Genomic DNA, 18628 nt, shown 5'->3' with positions numbered 1-18628 from the left:
AACCAAAAAAGATAAAATTCAAAACATACCTGATTACTTCTTCCATTCACAGTAGCTAAATGACAAATTCTTTTATTTAAACACACATATTTTTTTTCAGTCTTTGATGATAAGTTAAGGGTTCAGGAATAGTGCTATTCTAATTTTTTTTTTAATACTAAATAAGGTTTGCAAACTAGGAATGGAAATTCCCATTGTGGACTGTGAATATATATATTTTTAAGAGATTTTTGGGCTAGGGTTGTAGCTAAGTGGTGGAGTGATTGCCTCACATGCATGAGGCACTGGGTTCAAAATTCAGCACCACATAAAAATAAATAAATCAAATAAAAGTATTATGTCCATCTACAACTGAAGATATTTAAAAAGAGGAAATTCAGCCAGGCGCAGTGGTGAATGCCTGTAATCCCAGAGGCTCAGGAGGCTGAGGCAGGAGGATCACAAGTTCAAAGTCAGCCTCAGGAATTTAGCGAGGCCCTAAACAACTCAGGGAGACCCTGTCTCTAAATAAAATACAAAATAGGGCTGGGGATGTGACTGAGTGGTTCAGTACCCCTGAGTTCAATCCCCAGTACCAAAAGAAAGAAAGAAAGAAAGAAACAAAAAGAGATTCTTAAGAGGTTTTAATATAAACTAATTTCAGTTTGAAAGGACATATGTAGCCTGAGCTAAGAGAAATATGTAGTTTATTATTTTGAAAGTCAATCTGTTTCTACAACCATGTCAATTACAAAGCTTCAGAGCTAAACGGCCTTGCTGAAGTACATTTTTCAGGCTCAGAAGAATATGTAATGCTACTAAACATGGTTATATATAATGCCTTTGGAACTTAGAAATAATAACTAAAGATCTATTCACTTACAAGCAAAAAAAAAAGGGTGGGGAGCAGGGCATGGAACAATGAGTAGTGTGTTCTACAAAAGCAGAAATGGGAATAAGTAAAGGCCATTCCATTTAACATTCAATCTAATCATGTTTAAAAACTAATTCTGTTCTCAGGAGCCATCTGCCAACTTTCAAATGGGGATAGCTGAAACAGCAAAATTTTAACTCCTGAACAATGATGGTTGTAATGGAAATGTTGACAGATCATTAACCACAGTAGTCCTTCAGAGAAAAACCACTATAATAAAATCCTACAGCTAAAATTTAATGAAAACCATAATCACATATTTGCTAATGACTGTGAAATGCCCAAATCAGTTAAACTAATATAATGCGGATACCATCTATTAGTCTGACTGCTGAGCCTCAGGCCTAAACCTTTTACTACCAGCTGTTGTGAACTGCAGGTGCATTTTCAAAATCCAGGGCTTTTTTCCTGATTCCTTCACAGTGATATTAGGGGTACTATTAACAGAGTCAACCCCTTCTAGTGTCTGAAAAAGATTTTTATTACCTAAAGGATAATATTCATAAGAGAAGATCATGATAAATCTATGAAAATATTTCTTCAAATGAATTAGACTTTCTTTTAGAAACTATGAATTCATTTCACTGGATGTGGAACATAAGAGTATCAGTGAATTTCAGAACTGGCAATGTGCATTGCATACTTTCATAGAAGTGTTAAAATATTACCTAGTTTTTTTGTTTGTTTGTTTGTTTTTGATTAGTATTGTAAAACACTTCCCAGGAGTTTCGTTCATCATTCTGAGCGCCTCTTATGTGCCAAACATTACAGATACAAAAGTAATTAAGACACAGTCCACACTTTCACAGAACTTATCTAGCAGAGGAGAAAGGCCCACAAAAGAATGCAATAAAACAAAAGACTATATGAGTGGTGCTGGCAGGCAAGGGTGTGTCTGCACATCAGAGAATGCTTTACAGATGTGGACAATATGGCTGCATCTTAAAAACATGAAAAGTTTGTATTCACATGCTACCAGCCCCCACTACTGCTACCATAACATCTTCACTAATCTTGCCCTCCCCCAGGATGACTGGTTTATATGAACTAGGAATAATTCCTAGTTAACTGGCAAGAAGAAAGATAATTTGTGGTGCTTAACTGTTTGGGCTTCTTTTTTCCTTTTGACTTCCATCCACTATCACTGTATAGTTACTACAACCAGCCTTATTTGTTTATTTATTAGTTTAGTTTTGGGGAAGCCAAAGTATCACACTTTTTCTTCTGAGTCATTTGTCCATGGTAATAACAGATCCCATTTCATGTGGGCTAGACCTCACTAGATTTATAAAAAAACAGGGATGTGGTTGAGAAGGGTGTATATACCTAGATTTATTTCTGCCCTCACCAATAAATGTATGCTATTTTTCTTTATTAAAACACTGATGGTGGAATGTGATGATCATTATTATCCAAAGTACATGTATGAAGACATGTGGTGTGAATATACTTTGGATACAACCAGAGATATGAAAAATCGTGCTCTATACGTGTAATAAGAATTAAAATACATTCTGCTGTCATATATAAACAAAACAAAACAAACAAAAACACCTATCTACCTCCCTACCTCAGGTCTCGCTCTAATTGTGAAGTTTCCTTCCCAAAACATGTGTGGTGAGAATTAAGATTAATAAATAAAATAAGATTATGGGCTGGGGATATAACTTAATGGTAGAGCATGTGCTACACATATCTGAGGCCCTGGGTTTGATACCTAGCACCACAAAAACCACGTAGTGCACACTATTTTATGCAGTGCAGTGAGATTGTGCCAATAATCTGTTCAGATGAAAAAATGATGAGATATTTTAAAAATTAAACTTTAAAATGAAATGAAAAAAAATCTCAAATGCACTTACCGAATTGCATACCCCAGTCTCCAAGGTAATTTATTCTTGTTACTTGATGTCCTAAAGCTTCTTTGAGATTTGCTATAAAATTTCCTAGTAATCAGGAAAAAATATAGTTTCTTATTTTTGTTACTAATTTTGGTTAAGAACTATATGCTTCTCTATTATCAAAGTATAACAAAAAATTCTTTTCATAAAATTTGCCAACTCAATCTTTTTCATTAAAAAAATATTGTTTTCATCTATGCTACGAAAGGAAGTAAGGAATTACTTTTAGGAAAGTAATTTTTCAAAGAATCTCACCATTTTTACAAGAACAGACTTTTTTCCTCCTTCTTCTTTGAACCCAGAGGCGCTTTACTGTTGACCTGCATACCCACCCCTTTTTACTGTTTTTTTTTTTTTTCCCCACTTTTTAGGTACTGGGGATGAAATTCAGGGGCACTTGACTACTGAGCCACATCCCCAGTTCTATTTTGTATTTTTTTAAATTTAGAGACAGGGTCTGAGTTGTTTATTGCCACACTTTTGCTTTTGCTGGCTTTGAACTCTCAATCCTCCTGCCTCAGCTTCTCAAGCCACTAGGATTATAGGCATGCTCCATTGTGCCCAGCTTTACATTTTACTTTAAGAAAGGGTCTTATGAAGTTGTTTGAGGCTGGCCATGAACTGCCTTAGCCTTCTGAGTTAGTGGGATTACAGGCATGCCCCACTATGGCCAGCTAAGAACAGACTTTTCAACAATGTTACTAATGTAGATTGGGACACATATTAGAATAACTGCTATTCCTAGTCAATTCCAAGAATAGAAAAATAACAGAATTTTAGTGATGAACAAGAAATAAATAATTTGGCCAGGCACAGTGGTGCTAGCCCATAATACCAGTGACTGGGAAGGCTGAGGCAGGAGGATCCCAAGTTTGAGGCCAGTCTCAGCAAGTTAGCAAGGCCCTAAAAAACTTAGCAAGACCCTGTCTCAAAATAATAAAAAGGCTGGGGATGTAGCTCAGTGGTAAAGTGCCTGTGGGTTCAATTACCAGTATTGACAAAAGAAAAAGAAATACATTATTTGATTATACCCTAAGAACATGGGGAATAAATGTTCTATTTTTCTAAATAGCTTTTTCAATATCTTTCAATCACTAAAGTCCATCCTCTGCATCCTTAACAGTATGCTGTAGTCCAAGGCTTTTACCTTCATGTACTGCTGATGTGGTTTGATGAGATTCAACATCTGTTTAACTCTCCCTTTGGTATGCCCTTAGGTACTGAAGAGGCTAGAAACCCTTTTTTTTTTTCAAAGTGTATTTCCCAGATTTTCTTGTGGTTAGGGTTCCAGAAATCCTCTAGGTTTGGGTAATCAAACAGACTTTGCATGAGATTTAGAAGGGGAATGAATTACTTCTATCTTTTTCTGACAAGCACAGTTGTAGGTTTTTTCTTTTTGTGGCACCACTAACAGAAGTGCTAGTGTCCTCTCGTGACATTTAAGGGAGTTGAAAGAAAGGCTATAGGGTTGCTTCTTTTGCCTATATGTATTTTAGAAAACATGACATGAGCAGTAGCAGTCTTTCAATTGTGGCCATGTCAGTATACTTCTATTTTCCACTCTCTCCAGTCCTGGGGATTGAATCCTGGGGTTGTTCTATCATCAAGATACACCCCAGCATGCATCTCCCCATCCTCTGCAAACACTGTTTAATTTTTTGGGACAGGGTCTCACTATACTGCTGAAAAATAACAGAATTTTAGTGATTAACAATGGCCTCATACTTGCATCCTTCTGCGTCAGCCTCCCAAGTCACTGGGTTTACAAGTGTGTGCCACCACTCTGGAGAGTCTAGAGCAGTAGAAGTGACAGCAGAAGAGCTAGGAGCCCCCTTAATAATCAACCCCGATGATGTAATTATGAGCTCCATTTTGTCAGCTCTCCTAACAACTTTGTAAACCACGCAATATCACATAATAAATCCTTTCCTGACTTAAGTTAAGAGTCAATTTTGTTTTCTGCAAATAAACCCTCACTGATACATGTACCTGACTTAAATTACTACAGCTATTGTCTTTGGCAACTTCTCTATTTCTAGACCATCCAAATCTACATAGTCCCAGCAACAAGAACCCACTTCTTCAGCTACAACTCAGATAATGTCTATTTTGCTACTATCTTATCTATATGTTATCTTCTATATTCAATTAAATGTCTACACCTAGGCTTTTGGAATTAGATAAATTTTAAGTCCTGGCTACAATACTTACTAGCCATGTGATCTTGGGAAAGTTACTTTTGATATTTGAGTTTCTTGATCCATAAACCAGATTAACAGTACTTTCACACCAGGGTTGTTGTGACATTAAGTGAGGTAATACATGAAAACACTTGGAATGGTAAGTTCTCAATAAGTAATACCTCTTCTTGGTTTAAATATTTTCTTTAACTATTAAAACAACTTTACTATGCCCTACCCATCATTTATTTACTCCTACATTTTTCTACTTACTCATGTAACTTTTCTTATATAGTTCATTTCTCATATTCCTTTCATCAAGTCTTATTATTTCCTCTCTTAAAATGCTGCTCAAAAACTCAATGAGAGTTGACCCTATATCAGTGATACTCTATGACATATGTATTAATTCCACCAATTTTAAAAGTATTCAAGTATGAGTTAAGTGACTCTCTTGAGCATGCAATAGATTTCTACTCTGGAAGAGAGATTAGATGAGATAGACTTTAAAGTGCTTCCCATTTCTAATATAATATAAAACTCTAAGTTTTAAATTGGACTTCTGTAAAATGTAATGCTTTAAATAAATAAAATCATATTATACACTGAAGCATTATGCTATGCAGTATTATGGTAATCTCTGTTTAGAATAGTCTTGTTTTAACTTCCTGTCTTGCATATTTCAGTTAGTGCTCACTTTACTGAGATTTTCTTTCTTAAATATATGAAGAAAAAAATCTGGAGGATTACTATCATTCCCACATAACTATTTTTATTTTGCATCTTTCAGTTCTCCATATGCACACACATTTTTTAAAAGTTAAAATCATAACATAGATGCCAGTTAAAAACGATTTCTAAGTTAATCTTTGGTTTTGAAATTATTTTTTAAATTTCTAAACCAATTCTTCCCATTTCATGTAATATTTAATTTGCATTAGGCTCATACTGATTTAAATTTTTCTGTCCCCTCTTTTCATTTATCATTAAACCATTACACTGTATTTACATATATTTTCCCAAAGGCATGTTTGGTATTTTATGTGAAAGTAAGCACTTACCTATGATGGTGGAACGCAAATGTCCAACATGAAATTTTTTGGCAACATTAGGTGAACTGCAAATAATTGCAAAAATTATTATTTTTTTTATTCTAAGAAAAAGAGTTCTATGAATTAATTAGGTCATGCTTCCATAAATTGCATTAATTAGGTACTAGGGACTTTGGCAATTTAGGGCAGAGAAAAGGTAAAAATTAGACATGTAAAGATAAATTAGAATTCAGAAAGAATCATCTTAGTGACATTGAACCTGTGGTTCATGAATTAATAGAATACACAGAAATAGCTCACCTATGAAGCAGATATATTTAAGGATTGATTTAAAAGACTAAGTTCAGAGACAGTTTTGATTAACAAACAATACAGAGCACTGGGAATTGAGTTTAGTGTACAAGTTTTCAAATTTTTATTCTCTCAAAAAGTGCTGAGGGTCCTCAAAAGCTAAGAATGGAACCATCATATGACCCAGTTATACTACTCCTCAGTATTTATCTTAAAGAATTAAAGCCATTATACTATAGCAATACATGCATGCCTATATTTATAGTAGCACAATTCACAATACCCATACTATGGAACCAGTCTAAATGTCTATCAACAGATGAATGGGTAAAGAAAATCTGGTATGTATGCCCAGTAAAGTTTTATTCAGCATAAAGAAAAATGAAATTATGTCATTTGCAGGAAAATAGACGGAACTTGAGAACACTATGTTAGATGAAAAAAAGCCAGACTCAAAAAGTCATGGGTTGAATGTTTTCTCTCACATGTGGAAGCTAGCAGAGGAAAAAGGAAAAGATGGTGGTGGGAAATCTCATGAAAATTAAAGGGAGATCAGAAGAGTAGAGAACAGTGACCAGGGGAAGTGGGGAGGGAGATGGAGAAGGTAAGAGAAAATACTAGAGAATAATACTGGCCAAATTATATTGTTATACTGTATGCATGAATGAATATGTAACAATGAATCTCACCACTATGTACAACGATAAGGATCAATAATAACTATGGATAGAAGTATTAAGGAACCCAAAGAAATTTTGTTCATGAGTTATATATGCTAATATTCACTGTATCAGAAAAAAAAAATTTAAATGTAAAAATATTTTTTAATGAAACCTTCAAGAATAATTAGGACTGATTCATCATTCTAAATTCTCAACCAACAGATCAATCACTTCTATGTGTGCTCAAGAAGCTGACTGAAATCAATCATTTAACTATGGTAAATGCTTCTAGAGGACTTATTTTCTGCCATGCATTTTACATGCATTAACTCATTTAATACTCCAAACTGATCTGTTTTGTGTACACTTAGAAATGTCATTAAGTTTTTCAATATAAAGAAGATTCCAGCTAACATAGCTGGTAAATGAGAGTTTAAATTTTGTTTGGTCTCCAAGGCTTTGTTATATACCCTTTTAAAGAGTATTATAATTTAAAAACTTGATTCCACAGATATGTGCATACAATTACAGCATTACAAAACTACATATATGTTTATTCAAGCATTTAGGAAAAAAGTAAATTTCATTCTATAGACTTGAAAAAATACATAATCTATCATTTACGACCAAAAGAGAAAATCAAAGATTGCATTTATTCTTGCCTTAAAGCAGTCAGAAAACAAAAAAATCGAAACACTGGTTTCCAAACTGTACAACAGGCAATTAAGAACTGAATCAGAGAATGAGAGCAAATAAGATCAGTCACTGGATTGTATCGCATTAATGTCTTCCCAGTAAATTTGTGGGACACAGCAAAAGCAGAAAAATCTGTAGCATGAAATGTTTATATTAGACAAAAAGATTTTAAATCAATAATGCTTGTTAAGAAACTAGCAAAAGTGGAAAAAAACTAAATCCAAAGTAAGCAGGAAAAATGGAAGTAATATAGATAAAGGCAAAAGTCAATATTATGGAAGAAACAATAGAAACACAGTTCTATAGCATAATTGTGGTGGTGATCATACAACCTATACACCTTTGCCCAAATTCATCAAATTATATGCTTAAATATGGTGAATTGTATTTGGATATTTATAATATCTAAAAAAAAAAAAAAAAACTTTCACAGATCTTTGTGGTTTTTCCTAAGATTAAATAGAAAAATTGAATCTATCTACATCTTCAAGCTTTGACAGAATGTCCACTGAAATCATCAATTCGTCATTTTCTTATATCACATTCCTCCTGAGAAAGGATACAATAAAATGGAAAAGATAAATTCAATTCCTCAGGCAACAAAATAACCATTATGAGTTACAATTTGCTAAATCATTTTCACAAATAATTTACCTACTTTTGTTAAATTATTTCATGTAATTATTTTAATTTTATAAGACAGAACAAATAAGAGATGAAAGAAATAAATTGTCCCATTTAAGATCACTGCATCAATTACTAATAGAACTGCTACTCTGACTTCCCAGATTCCCATTTTACTAATTAGACATGCCTAATCTGTTTGTTAAGAATAACAGCTCATGGGCTGGGACTGTAGCTCAGTGGTAGAGAGTTTGCCTAGCTTGTGTGAGGCACTGGGTTGGATTCTCAGCACCACATATAAATAAATAAATAAAATAAAGGTCCATTGACAACTAAAAAATACATATTAAAAAAAAAAAAAAAGAAAAAAAGAATAACAGCTCACATTTTGAAACAGCAGGCTGGAAAGGGACCTAAGAAAGAAAAGAAAATGCTGCCCCAGCTAACTGTACTCCAGCAGATACGATCTGTACTGAACGGGGAAGGCTAACTTAGAAGAGAAGCAACAGTAGTTAGTTTCAAGTCTTATACCAAGTCTATGAAAGATAGCCATGTACCCAGGCACTTTACTGCTCCTAGATCTGACAAAATAACATGACAACCTACACTCTGTTAGGGAGGCAGTAAAAATATATACAATCAGAGTTAGCTCTATGAACCTGGGCAATTTACTTAATCTAGTATTATCATCTTAGTTTAGGGGAAAGTCTCTTGAAAACCAAGATGACAATTTTTGGTTTTCTGAGACAAATTTCCTGCTCTGTATTCAAGATACTATATATTAAAAAAAAAATTTATCCCACATCTCTCGTTTTCAAAAGAAATTCAAGAACATTTTTTTTAAATAGTAAATTTTGAACCTGTTCCCCACCTGCTGTCTCTACTTTGAAATCATAATGGTGACTGCTGGAATATATGGAAAACTTCTAAGAGAGGGAGGAGCAATGACTCCCAACAACGAAAGATAAAAACCATCAGAGAGAAATGCTAGCTGATAAGATAGGCTCTGCCTTCACCACATTCAAATGCTCACTTGAACAAAATTCATCCTTCTTTAATTGCTTTAGGAAAAAAGCAGAGAGAAGTAAATCCATAAACAAACTGCCATACAAAAGCCTACAAATACATAACTCATCAAGAACAGGTTATCTTTAGATGTTTCTTAAAAAGAAAAAAAAAAAGTACTGTATGGGAAACATAAACTTAGGAAAAAAGCCAGGAAATCAGTGAGGAAAAGTATTTTGAGAACTCAGTTGGGAAGAAGGGATGGGGAAGGTGAAATGAAAATGCAGAAGATGTTAAAAGTGAGGACCAGTGGCAATTTTTCAAGTTGCAAGAAATTTACAATGCTATTATTTGAAGGATAAAAGTATGGTAGTAGATTCTATACTGCAGCCCTCCTAGTTTTCCTTTACCTGTTGGTTAGGTAATCCAAAGGTGGTTAACAATAATATGGTACTAAGTACCTCCCCAGAGAAGAAAACTGTGTCCTTCCTCAATTTAAAAGACATGAATGAAAAATATTATACATTGCCACAGATTCTTTGCCATTTTCACCATTAAGAGATATAGCATACTTTCTTCCCTCTGAACCTGGAGGTGATCTTGTGACTTGCTTCAATCAGAAGACTCAGAGAAGTGATGTTCTAGATGCTTTCACTTAAAGTCCTGAACACCTTTGTAAAGAGGCCTGGCATATTGCTGGAGAGAATGTGGACAGAGAGAAGCCTGGACAGATAAGTTAAATCAATGCACTACCTTAGATTTCTAGCCTCACTAAAATCTCCAGATGACCAGTAGATAGTTATATAAGTGACCTCAGACAAGTAGAAGAATCACTGCATACATCTTGTTCATACGGTTCATTTTAATAGTTCATCCACTAAAGTGGTTGTTGGCACTAATCAATATCTGGCGAACATTTTCTTAAACAGAAACTATTTTTAATAGGCTTTTAGGCCATGTGATCTCTGTCTCAACTACTAAATTCAAAAAGTTCTACTCTGCTCACCTGCCTCTGTAATATGAAAGACGCCATTGTAGATGAAATACAAAGGAATGTGCATGACTGTTTTTTGATTAAACTATTTACAAAAACAGGTGGCAGTGTATTTTGTGTGTGTGTGTGTGTGGTGCTGGGGATTAGAATGCAGGGTTGGAAAAGGTGGTGGAATATGATGGACATTATTATCCAAAGCACATGTATGAAGACACAAATTGGTGTGAATATATTTTGTTTACAACAAGATATATGCAAAATTATGCTCCATATGTGTAATAAGAATTTTAGTGCATTCTGGTGTCATATATAAACAAAAAATTTAAAAAAAAAAAACCAACCAAACAAACAGGTGGCAGGCTGAATTTTGTCCATGGACTAAAGTTTGCAAATCTCTTTTTAATGCCGTAGTGCTTTCTTATTCAAGAAGAGAGGACTGAAAGAACAGGCCACTTTCTTAGAGAGATGGATTTAGTGTAGCTCTTCTCTAGTATGAGGATGGATATAGGAAGTCCCTTTCCTCTTTGTCATGCAACAAACATTTAAATTCAAATTTAAATATGATGGTGCTACACTGAGAGTGTAAGATTCATCCATAACCATCTACTCCACAGGAGCAGTAGTTCACTCAATTAGTCCCATCATAAACTGTTATGGTTTGGATGTGAGGTGTCTCTCAAAACCTCATGTGTGAGACAATGCAAGAAGGTTCAGAGGAAAAATGATTGGGGTATGAGAGTCTTAACCCAATCAGTAAATTTATCATCTGATGGGATTAACTGAGTAGTAACTAAAGGTGGATAGAGTATGGCTAGAGGAGGTAGGTACTTGGGAGCATACCTCTGGAGTATATATTTGTATCTGGCAAGTGGAGTCTCTCTCTCTCTCTTCCTGATCATCATGTGAGCCACTTCCCTCTGCTACACTCTTTCGCCTTGATGTTCTGCCTCACCATGAGCCCAAGGAATGGAGCTGGCTGTCTATGGACTGAGACCTCTATAACCATAAGCTCCAAATTAATTTTTCTTCCTCTAAAATTGTTCTTGTCAGGTCTTTAGTCATAGCAGCAAAAAAACTGACTGAAACATAAACTGTCAAATCTGATTCTTATAGGACTTACCCTTTCTAAGAATAATAATGAGTAGCAGATAATACACATGTGGAATCTGAAAAACCCCACTTTCTTTGCTTATCCAGTTGGTGATCATAACTAAGTTTAAAAGTTATTATTATAAATTACAATGAGGTAGTAAACATAAAATATTTCCCATATTGTTTCTTAAAAATTCTCCACAAGAATAAATACACAAGAAGACAAAAGGCCTTAGCAAGTTTCATCTTTTTAAGTAAAAAAGCAGTTCATGAAGACTTTTCATCGTTTAGGAAAAAAAAGAAATATTATCTCATAGTTTTCTTGAGCTGTCAACCTGTCAGCTATACTATGAAGTTGTTAGTTCTTAGTGTTCCCTTTATATTTTTGGTTATTTCAGAACAGTACAAATATTTGAGAGTTGTACTGACAGTATATTAGAAAGTAAAATGAAGACTATTTAGAGGCTTATTAAAACTTCTATCTATTTTCTGTTAATCAAAAGAATATATTACAGAGGCTGGGGTTGTGGCTCAGCAGTAGAGCTCTCGCCTAGCACATGTGAGGCACTGGGTTTGATCCTCAGCAACACACAAAAGGTACTGTGTCCAACTACAACTAAAAAAAAGAATATATCACAAAAACTGCAAGGCTGCATTCTCTGGTAATCAGCTTACTTTAAAATTCTTAAAAAAAAATGAATAAATAAATCTAGATATTTTTTAAACTGGAGGCCCCAAATCCATTTTTATTCATTTTATTAATGGTATAATGATTGAGTCACCATGATCTTAAGAAGATAATATAATGTCACTATTCTGCAACTTTTCCACATGTAATTTAGTGATACTCCAAAAGAAGGGGGTGGAACACTTCCTATCTAGTCAACTTGATTAATCTACCCAAAGATGATGGTCACTCACCTGAATTCAACCACAACCTTCCTTGGGGGAAGACCAGAGAAAAGTTCACTTTTTAGTCCATATTTTGAACCATCTTCAATTACTTGATGTAACACAGCCTGAAATATAAAAGGAGTGGGATTTAACAATAGAATAAAATTGCAATATTCTTAGTTACTTTGTTACTAAGAATTAAATGTTGCTAATTTGTTCATTCTAATTGAAGGAACTGAAAATTTTATAGTGCTGTCAGCAGCACCATTTCCAGCACAAACCTCCCTGTTGCTAATGCTAGTCACAGCAGTCTTTACAGGAATTAACTCTGATGGGGCTTTCTATGCTCACAAATCACATCTATTCATCCTTATAGTAGCCAATGATGTAGACAAAGATGAGGAAACTGAGGCTTAATGAGGTTATGTAACTACAGAAGTCCCACAGTAAATAATAACAAAATCAGAAGCAGCATCTAGTGTTTATTAAGTGCACCAAGGGCTATGCTATGTATGGGTTAATTATTTAATTCTTATATATAATCATGTATCAATTTATTTAATTCCTATAATAGCTTCAGAGATAAGTACTACTTTTAGAAATGAGGAAAGAATAATAAAGACAGGTTAAGTAACTTTCCCAAGGTACTGCTATTAAGTCATGTAGCAAAACTTTTCCCACTCCCCAGTGAATGTGTTAACTGCTGCACACATAATATTGCAGCTCTTATGGTACTAAAGTTCACCAGCAATGGTAGGAAAACAATATAAGAACACATAGTTAAATGGCTATTGGCTACACAGTATAAAATAAGAAAATCCTGCAGAAACTTCTAAAAACTTCTAGGTTAATTTTTAGCTACTAACAGAACTGTTGTATAGTTCACGAACTTATACTTTGCTTTTTGCTAATGGTGATGATGTGTCTTTCAAAAAGTAGGATGTTGGGCTGGGGTTGTGGCTCAGTGGTAGAGCGCTTGCCTAGCATGTGTGAGGCGCTGGGTTCAATCCGTAGCACCACATATAAATAAATAAAATAAAGGTATTGTGTCCAACTATGATAAATAAATAAATAAATAAAGTAGGATGTAAGCTGAACACGGTGGCTCATGCCTATAATCCCAGTGACTTGGAGGATAAGGCAGGAGGATTGCAAATGCAAAGCCTGCCGTACTCTGCAATTTAGTGATACCAAAAGTAACACTGTCTCAAAAGAGCTGAGGATGTGGCTCAGCTGTTAAGTGCCCCTGGGATCAATCCCTGGTACCCCAAACCATCACCACAACAAAACCTCCCAAAATTAGGTTGTGAAATTACTGTTGCTGGGGCTGGGGATTTGGCTCAAGCGGTAGCGGGCTCGCCTGGCATGCATGCGGCCTGGGTTCGATCCTCAGCACCACATACAAACAAAGATGTTGTGTCCGCCAAAAACTGAAAAATAAATATTGAAGTTCTCTCTCTCTCTCTCTCTCTCTCTCTCTCTCTCTTTAAAAAAAAAAAGAAATTATTGTTGCTAAGCTTTTATTCACTCTTAAATTGGTTTTGATCCATCAACTGCATTTTGAGTCCTAAAAATGTAGTTCATGATATGAAAAATTTTATTATTAAAGAACTGGTTAAGATGGTTATAAGACAGAATAGGCAGAGATGGGAGCAGCAGGAAGTAAAACAACACATACAACAAACATTTAAGGTGCATCCACAGGTGGCTGCGGATTGTAGCTTAGTGGTAGAGCACTTGCCTAGCACATGTGGAGTGAAGTCCTGGGTCTGATTCCCAACACTGCAAAACAAACCATCAAGACCAAAAATCCCACAAGAAGACACATCCCCAGAGTGCTAGTTGGTTCAAGACTAGGAGTTTTTATATTATCTTTGTAGTCTCATAATCTTGAAGATGGGCAACATTTTCCATTTAATGCAAAACTAAGGTTCAGAAATAGTATTTATTTGTACAATGACACAGAGAAAATAACACTCTTTACAATCAGTAGGAAATAGAGAAAGGATTAATATACAGATGTTAAATATATATACTAGGGGCCCAATAAATATTAATACTTTAAGAATATGTGGATAAGAAGACTGCAAGTGGAGTCTTCTTATCCACATATTAGTGAGAAGGAGTCCATATTCAGATTATTGTAAGTTTATTCTGAATTTTATCTCTGAATTTTCTTATGTTACTGTATTAACTGCCCTTTTGCGGGCTTAATATTTATTGTCTTATTAAAAGAAAAAGCTGTCTTATGATTTCTTCTGCATACATCTTATGTTTCTAACAAGACTATAGAATACCAGAGAGTAGAAACTAGCATCCCTTTCTTGGATTCAATACAAAACTGATGTATTCATTCAACAAATATCGATCCAGCATCTACTATGTGCTAGACACTGCTAAAAAACTATGGAGATCCAACAGTGAAAAAAACAGATGCTATTAAGCCTAAGGGGATAAGAGTTTAAAGGGCAAGTGGTATTAAACAAATAAAAGGAATTTAAATATCAATTATGGTAGGTTCTATAAAGGAGAGATATAGAGTGCTATAGGAGAATATAAAAAGATCAGAAATCTACTGCCAAGAAAATCTCAAGATCCAACAGGCTGTTAAACTCAGGTGGCACTCCATGCAAAGGGATCAGTATATGCAAAGGTTGTGTGTACAACGAGTTTCAGAGCAGGAGGAAGATCAGTGCAATTAAAGAAGAGAATGAATGTACAATGGCTGGACAATAACTCATTCTTACCTTTGTTAGTAGTTCTCTGTTTATTTTGAAATTCACAGTTCCTGGACCAGTGCTGATTTCACTCACCACTGTATCACATTTCAGCTAGAAAATAAGCATATTATGAAACAGGCCCAATGAGACATACAGTTCTAATACTACAACTGGCTGACAAAGTCAAGCTGAGTTACCTCTTATAGTCATTACAGGTGGACCTGGGCCGTAGCCAATCTTCAGTTCCTCCACTTTACTTAGGTAAATATATTTTCTTTTTTTCCTTATTAGAAATGCTATTTTGTATTCAGAGTATCTCTTTTCCCCTTTGACTTTCCTTCACCTCAAATTCTCCATTTGTCTTGCAATAAGCACTTACCCTTACTCAAGAGCCACAGAATACGACACTGGGTCAGATCCTAACTAAAGCTTTTGAACCAACACAATGCATGTAAATAATTTAGTCTGTCTTCTCTGCTCATGCCCACCCTTCTTAACCACCTAGATGTTCAAACCCCTTGATAAATCTATAGAACTAAAGATGTGCCAGTGTTTACTGAAGAACTTCAAGTCTATATTTTTTAGAACAAGAAATAGGAAGAAAGGGATTAAATATCCTAATTAGATTAATTCTACTCCTGGTGTACTTCCTAGTAAAAATCTTAGGTTGATTTTTATTATCAAATAAATATCTACTCAGTTATCAAAGTTCCTTTATCATACTCATTCCTCACAAATCTTTTTCCTTGACAGTGAGTTTCATTGTTCCAATTCTTCAGAGATCCCAGATACCTCTTATTTCACAAATAATAACCCCATTAACAATAACAACAAAACTTATCTAATATCTGTTTTTGCTGAGGGTATTACACTAACAATTTAGATTTGGTCATTCTCTACAATCTTTTAAAATAAATAAAACCCACCAGGGAACTTAGAAATACTTAAGTTTTATGAAATCATCTAACCACTTCTTCCCTGTAATCATGATTCCATTTACATTTAATCATTTCTTCTCGTATTTTAATATTCTTCTCGGAAACTCATTTTAAAAACTGCAACCCACAGCTTTAATTTATCAAGCTTGTTCTCCAAAATTCAAAAGTCCACCCAGCTTCAATCTGTAAATTTAATTAACACTTCAGTCCTACTCTGAAGTATTTAATCAAAAAATTGAACATTGTCAGCTCAAGAGGAATGCTTTATAAATAACTTGAAAAATCATTGTAACCTTAAAGTAGTATAGGGCTAAAATGAATTTAAATGATATTTTCCAAGATAAAAAAGAAACACTATTAAATTCATTATTACAGATGAGAAACCCTGCAGAGCACTCTTTTTTCCTTAAAAATGCTGAATTTATTATAATGTTAAATAGAGATAATAGTGCTAAAATACCTTCTCTGCCAGTTTCTTGGCTTGAACTTGAATATCTGGTCTTCCATGGTCATTGCTATTTTCCAGTAAAGAATCCACAGATAGCTGAAAGTCAGCTACTTCTCTAAAGACAGAAATTGAAATGAGAAAGAGCTGTTGTTATCTTAGAAGCATTACAAGTTTAACAAAGGTTAATAATTGCGTATTTTTTATATGAACATGATTTTATGTTTTATATTTTATGTTTTCAAAATTAAGAGCAAGGAAATTAGAAATCACCTTGTATTTATTTAAAAACCTTTTTCTTTTAACATTTTATAAAATTTTTCCTTTTCTGTTATGTAATTGTAACTTTATGATATCTCTGTGAAATAGACAGAGGTGTCTGGGAAATTAAATGTCTCCTGTCAAATTCTTTTTTTTTTTTTTTTTTGTAAAGAGAGAGAGAGAAAGAGAATTTTTAATATTTATTTTTCAGTTATCGGCGGACACAACATCTTTGTTTTTGTATGTGGTGTTGAGGATCGAACCTGGGCCACATGCATGCCAGGCGAGCACGCTACCACTTGAGCCACATCCCCAGCCCTCCTGTCAAATTCTAATGCAACTAAGCAGATGCAGACAAAAGTTCAGGTCTTTTGGCCTCTTCCTATGATGCTTCCTATACTATTCCAAATGCTTGCTTCTAATTCTTGCTCCTCCACTGACTTCCAAATGACAAAAAAAAAATATATATATATATATGTGTGTGTGTGTGTGTGTGTGTGTATGTAACTTGAGTTTGAACATGAGGGAAAAAAAATTCATTCTGAATACTCAGTAGTTCATAAAACAGACATGCCATTTATCCTTTTCATTCGGTTGATGATGAAACAATGCAAAAACAAATACAACACCAGCAATGAGTGAAAATCATCATTTGCTTGATGAGAGCAGTTCTGTCTAAGGAAAGAAAGTAGGGAATGGAATCAAAGAAGTACATTTCAGTGACTTGAACAGTATTTGTAACATTTTATTACTAAAAATCAAGAGCCATCCTTCTCCTCTCAAAAAATAAATAAATAAAAATGAAAAAATATGGAAAAAAAACTTAATTCAGAGGGTGACCACATTGAGTGTTTTATTATTCTCTACAAATTTTTCTGTAGATTTAAAATGTACAAAAGTTCAAGATCTACAAAATAGTTTTTAAATCAACATACATCTGTGTAATTACACTAACATCCTTTGATGTTTAATAATAAGAGAATAGAGAATAGGACTTCATGAGTATAGTACTCGGTTTGTCCATTCTCTGTCTAGCACATATGTCACTCACATGAGAAGGGCACACTTTAGAGGGGCACAAGTGGCTTCCTTATCACTAATGATTATCAGGGAAATATCTAAAAATTCCTGTGTGACTTCTGGTTAACATCAGATTTTAAAAGTCTACGATAATCATTAAGAATTTTCCTGGGCCTTGCGAGATACAGTAGCGCATGCTTGAAATGCTACTGACTTGGGAGGCTAAGGCAGAAGGATCTGAAGTCTGAGACTAGCCTCAGCAAATCAGCAAGACCCTGTCTCAAAAAAGTTAAAAGGCTGGGGATGTGGCTCAGGTTAAGCACCCCTGGGTTCAATCCCCTATACCAAGAAAAAATTAAAAAGAATTTTCCCTGGGGCCTTAATCCATTATTCAGAGTGGCTAATACAGACCAACCCAACTCATCTACTGACATCTGAGCTGTCACCACAGACCCAAGTTCATCTACAAATCAGTGCCTGTGTGATGTTGAAAAAGTTGCTTAATCTCTCAGTACTCAGTAAAATGGTGATGACAATGGAATCTACTTCACAGTGTTGTTTAGAAATCAAGTCTTGGTTATGAATTATATTAATCCTAATTCTGATGTTAAATGAAAATGTTAAATAGTATCAGCACTGACCTCTGGGAAACTCTTTTTCTACTTTATAGTACATGATAATTCAATTTTCTAAAAATTAATCCTGAAATTCTTTTAAGGTTTGAATGTATTTATTCTTACCAAAGAACTCTTCATAGTTCAGTCAAGTATTTATGCCAATCATGGGGAACTAAACTAGTTAACAACATGGGAATAACATAAAAAGCAGAATAACAAATTCAAAGATATATATACAAATTATAGAAAATAATGTAAATAAAAAGTAGTAAGAGCCCTGATAATAATATTAACTGAAATACAGATTTGAATACATCAAAGAT

The 18628-nt window shown here is 34.3% G+C and overlaps 1 protein-coding gene across 1 annotated transcript in view; it reads right to left on the bottom strand.

The window, feature by feature from the left end:
* Positions 1 to 18628, bottom strand: part of Rars2 (arginyl-tRNA synthetase 2, mitochondrial) — a 66566-nt gene that overhangs the window by 22300 nt on the left and 25638 nt on the right. The window contains exons 3-7 of the mRNA XM_076858435.2: positions 16423 to 16525; positions 15052 to 15135; positions 12332 to 12429; positions 6056 to 6111; positions 2776 to 2859 (exon numbers count right to left, since the gene is read on the bottom strand). Of these exons, the coding sequence (XP_076714550.1) occupies positions 2776 to 2859; positions 6056 to 6111; positions 12332 to 12429; positions 15052 to 15135; positions 16423 to 16525 (425 nt within the window). The remainder of the gene's footprint in view (positions 1 to 2775; positions 2860 to 6055; positions 6112 to 12331; positions 12430 to 15051; positions 15136 to 16422; positions 16526 to 18628) is intronic.

The sequence above is a fragment of the Callospermophilus lateralis genome, chromosome 6, assembly GCF_048772815.1.
Source record: "Callospermophilus lateralis isolate mCalLat2 chromosome 6, mCalLat2.hap1, whole genome shotgun sequence".
Lineage (NCBI taxonomy): Eukaryota > Metazoa > Chordata > Mammalia > Rodentia > Sciuridae > Callospermophilus > Callospermophilus lateralis.
This window is presented reverse-complemented; position numbering and strand designations above follow the sequence as displayed.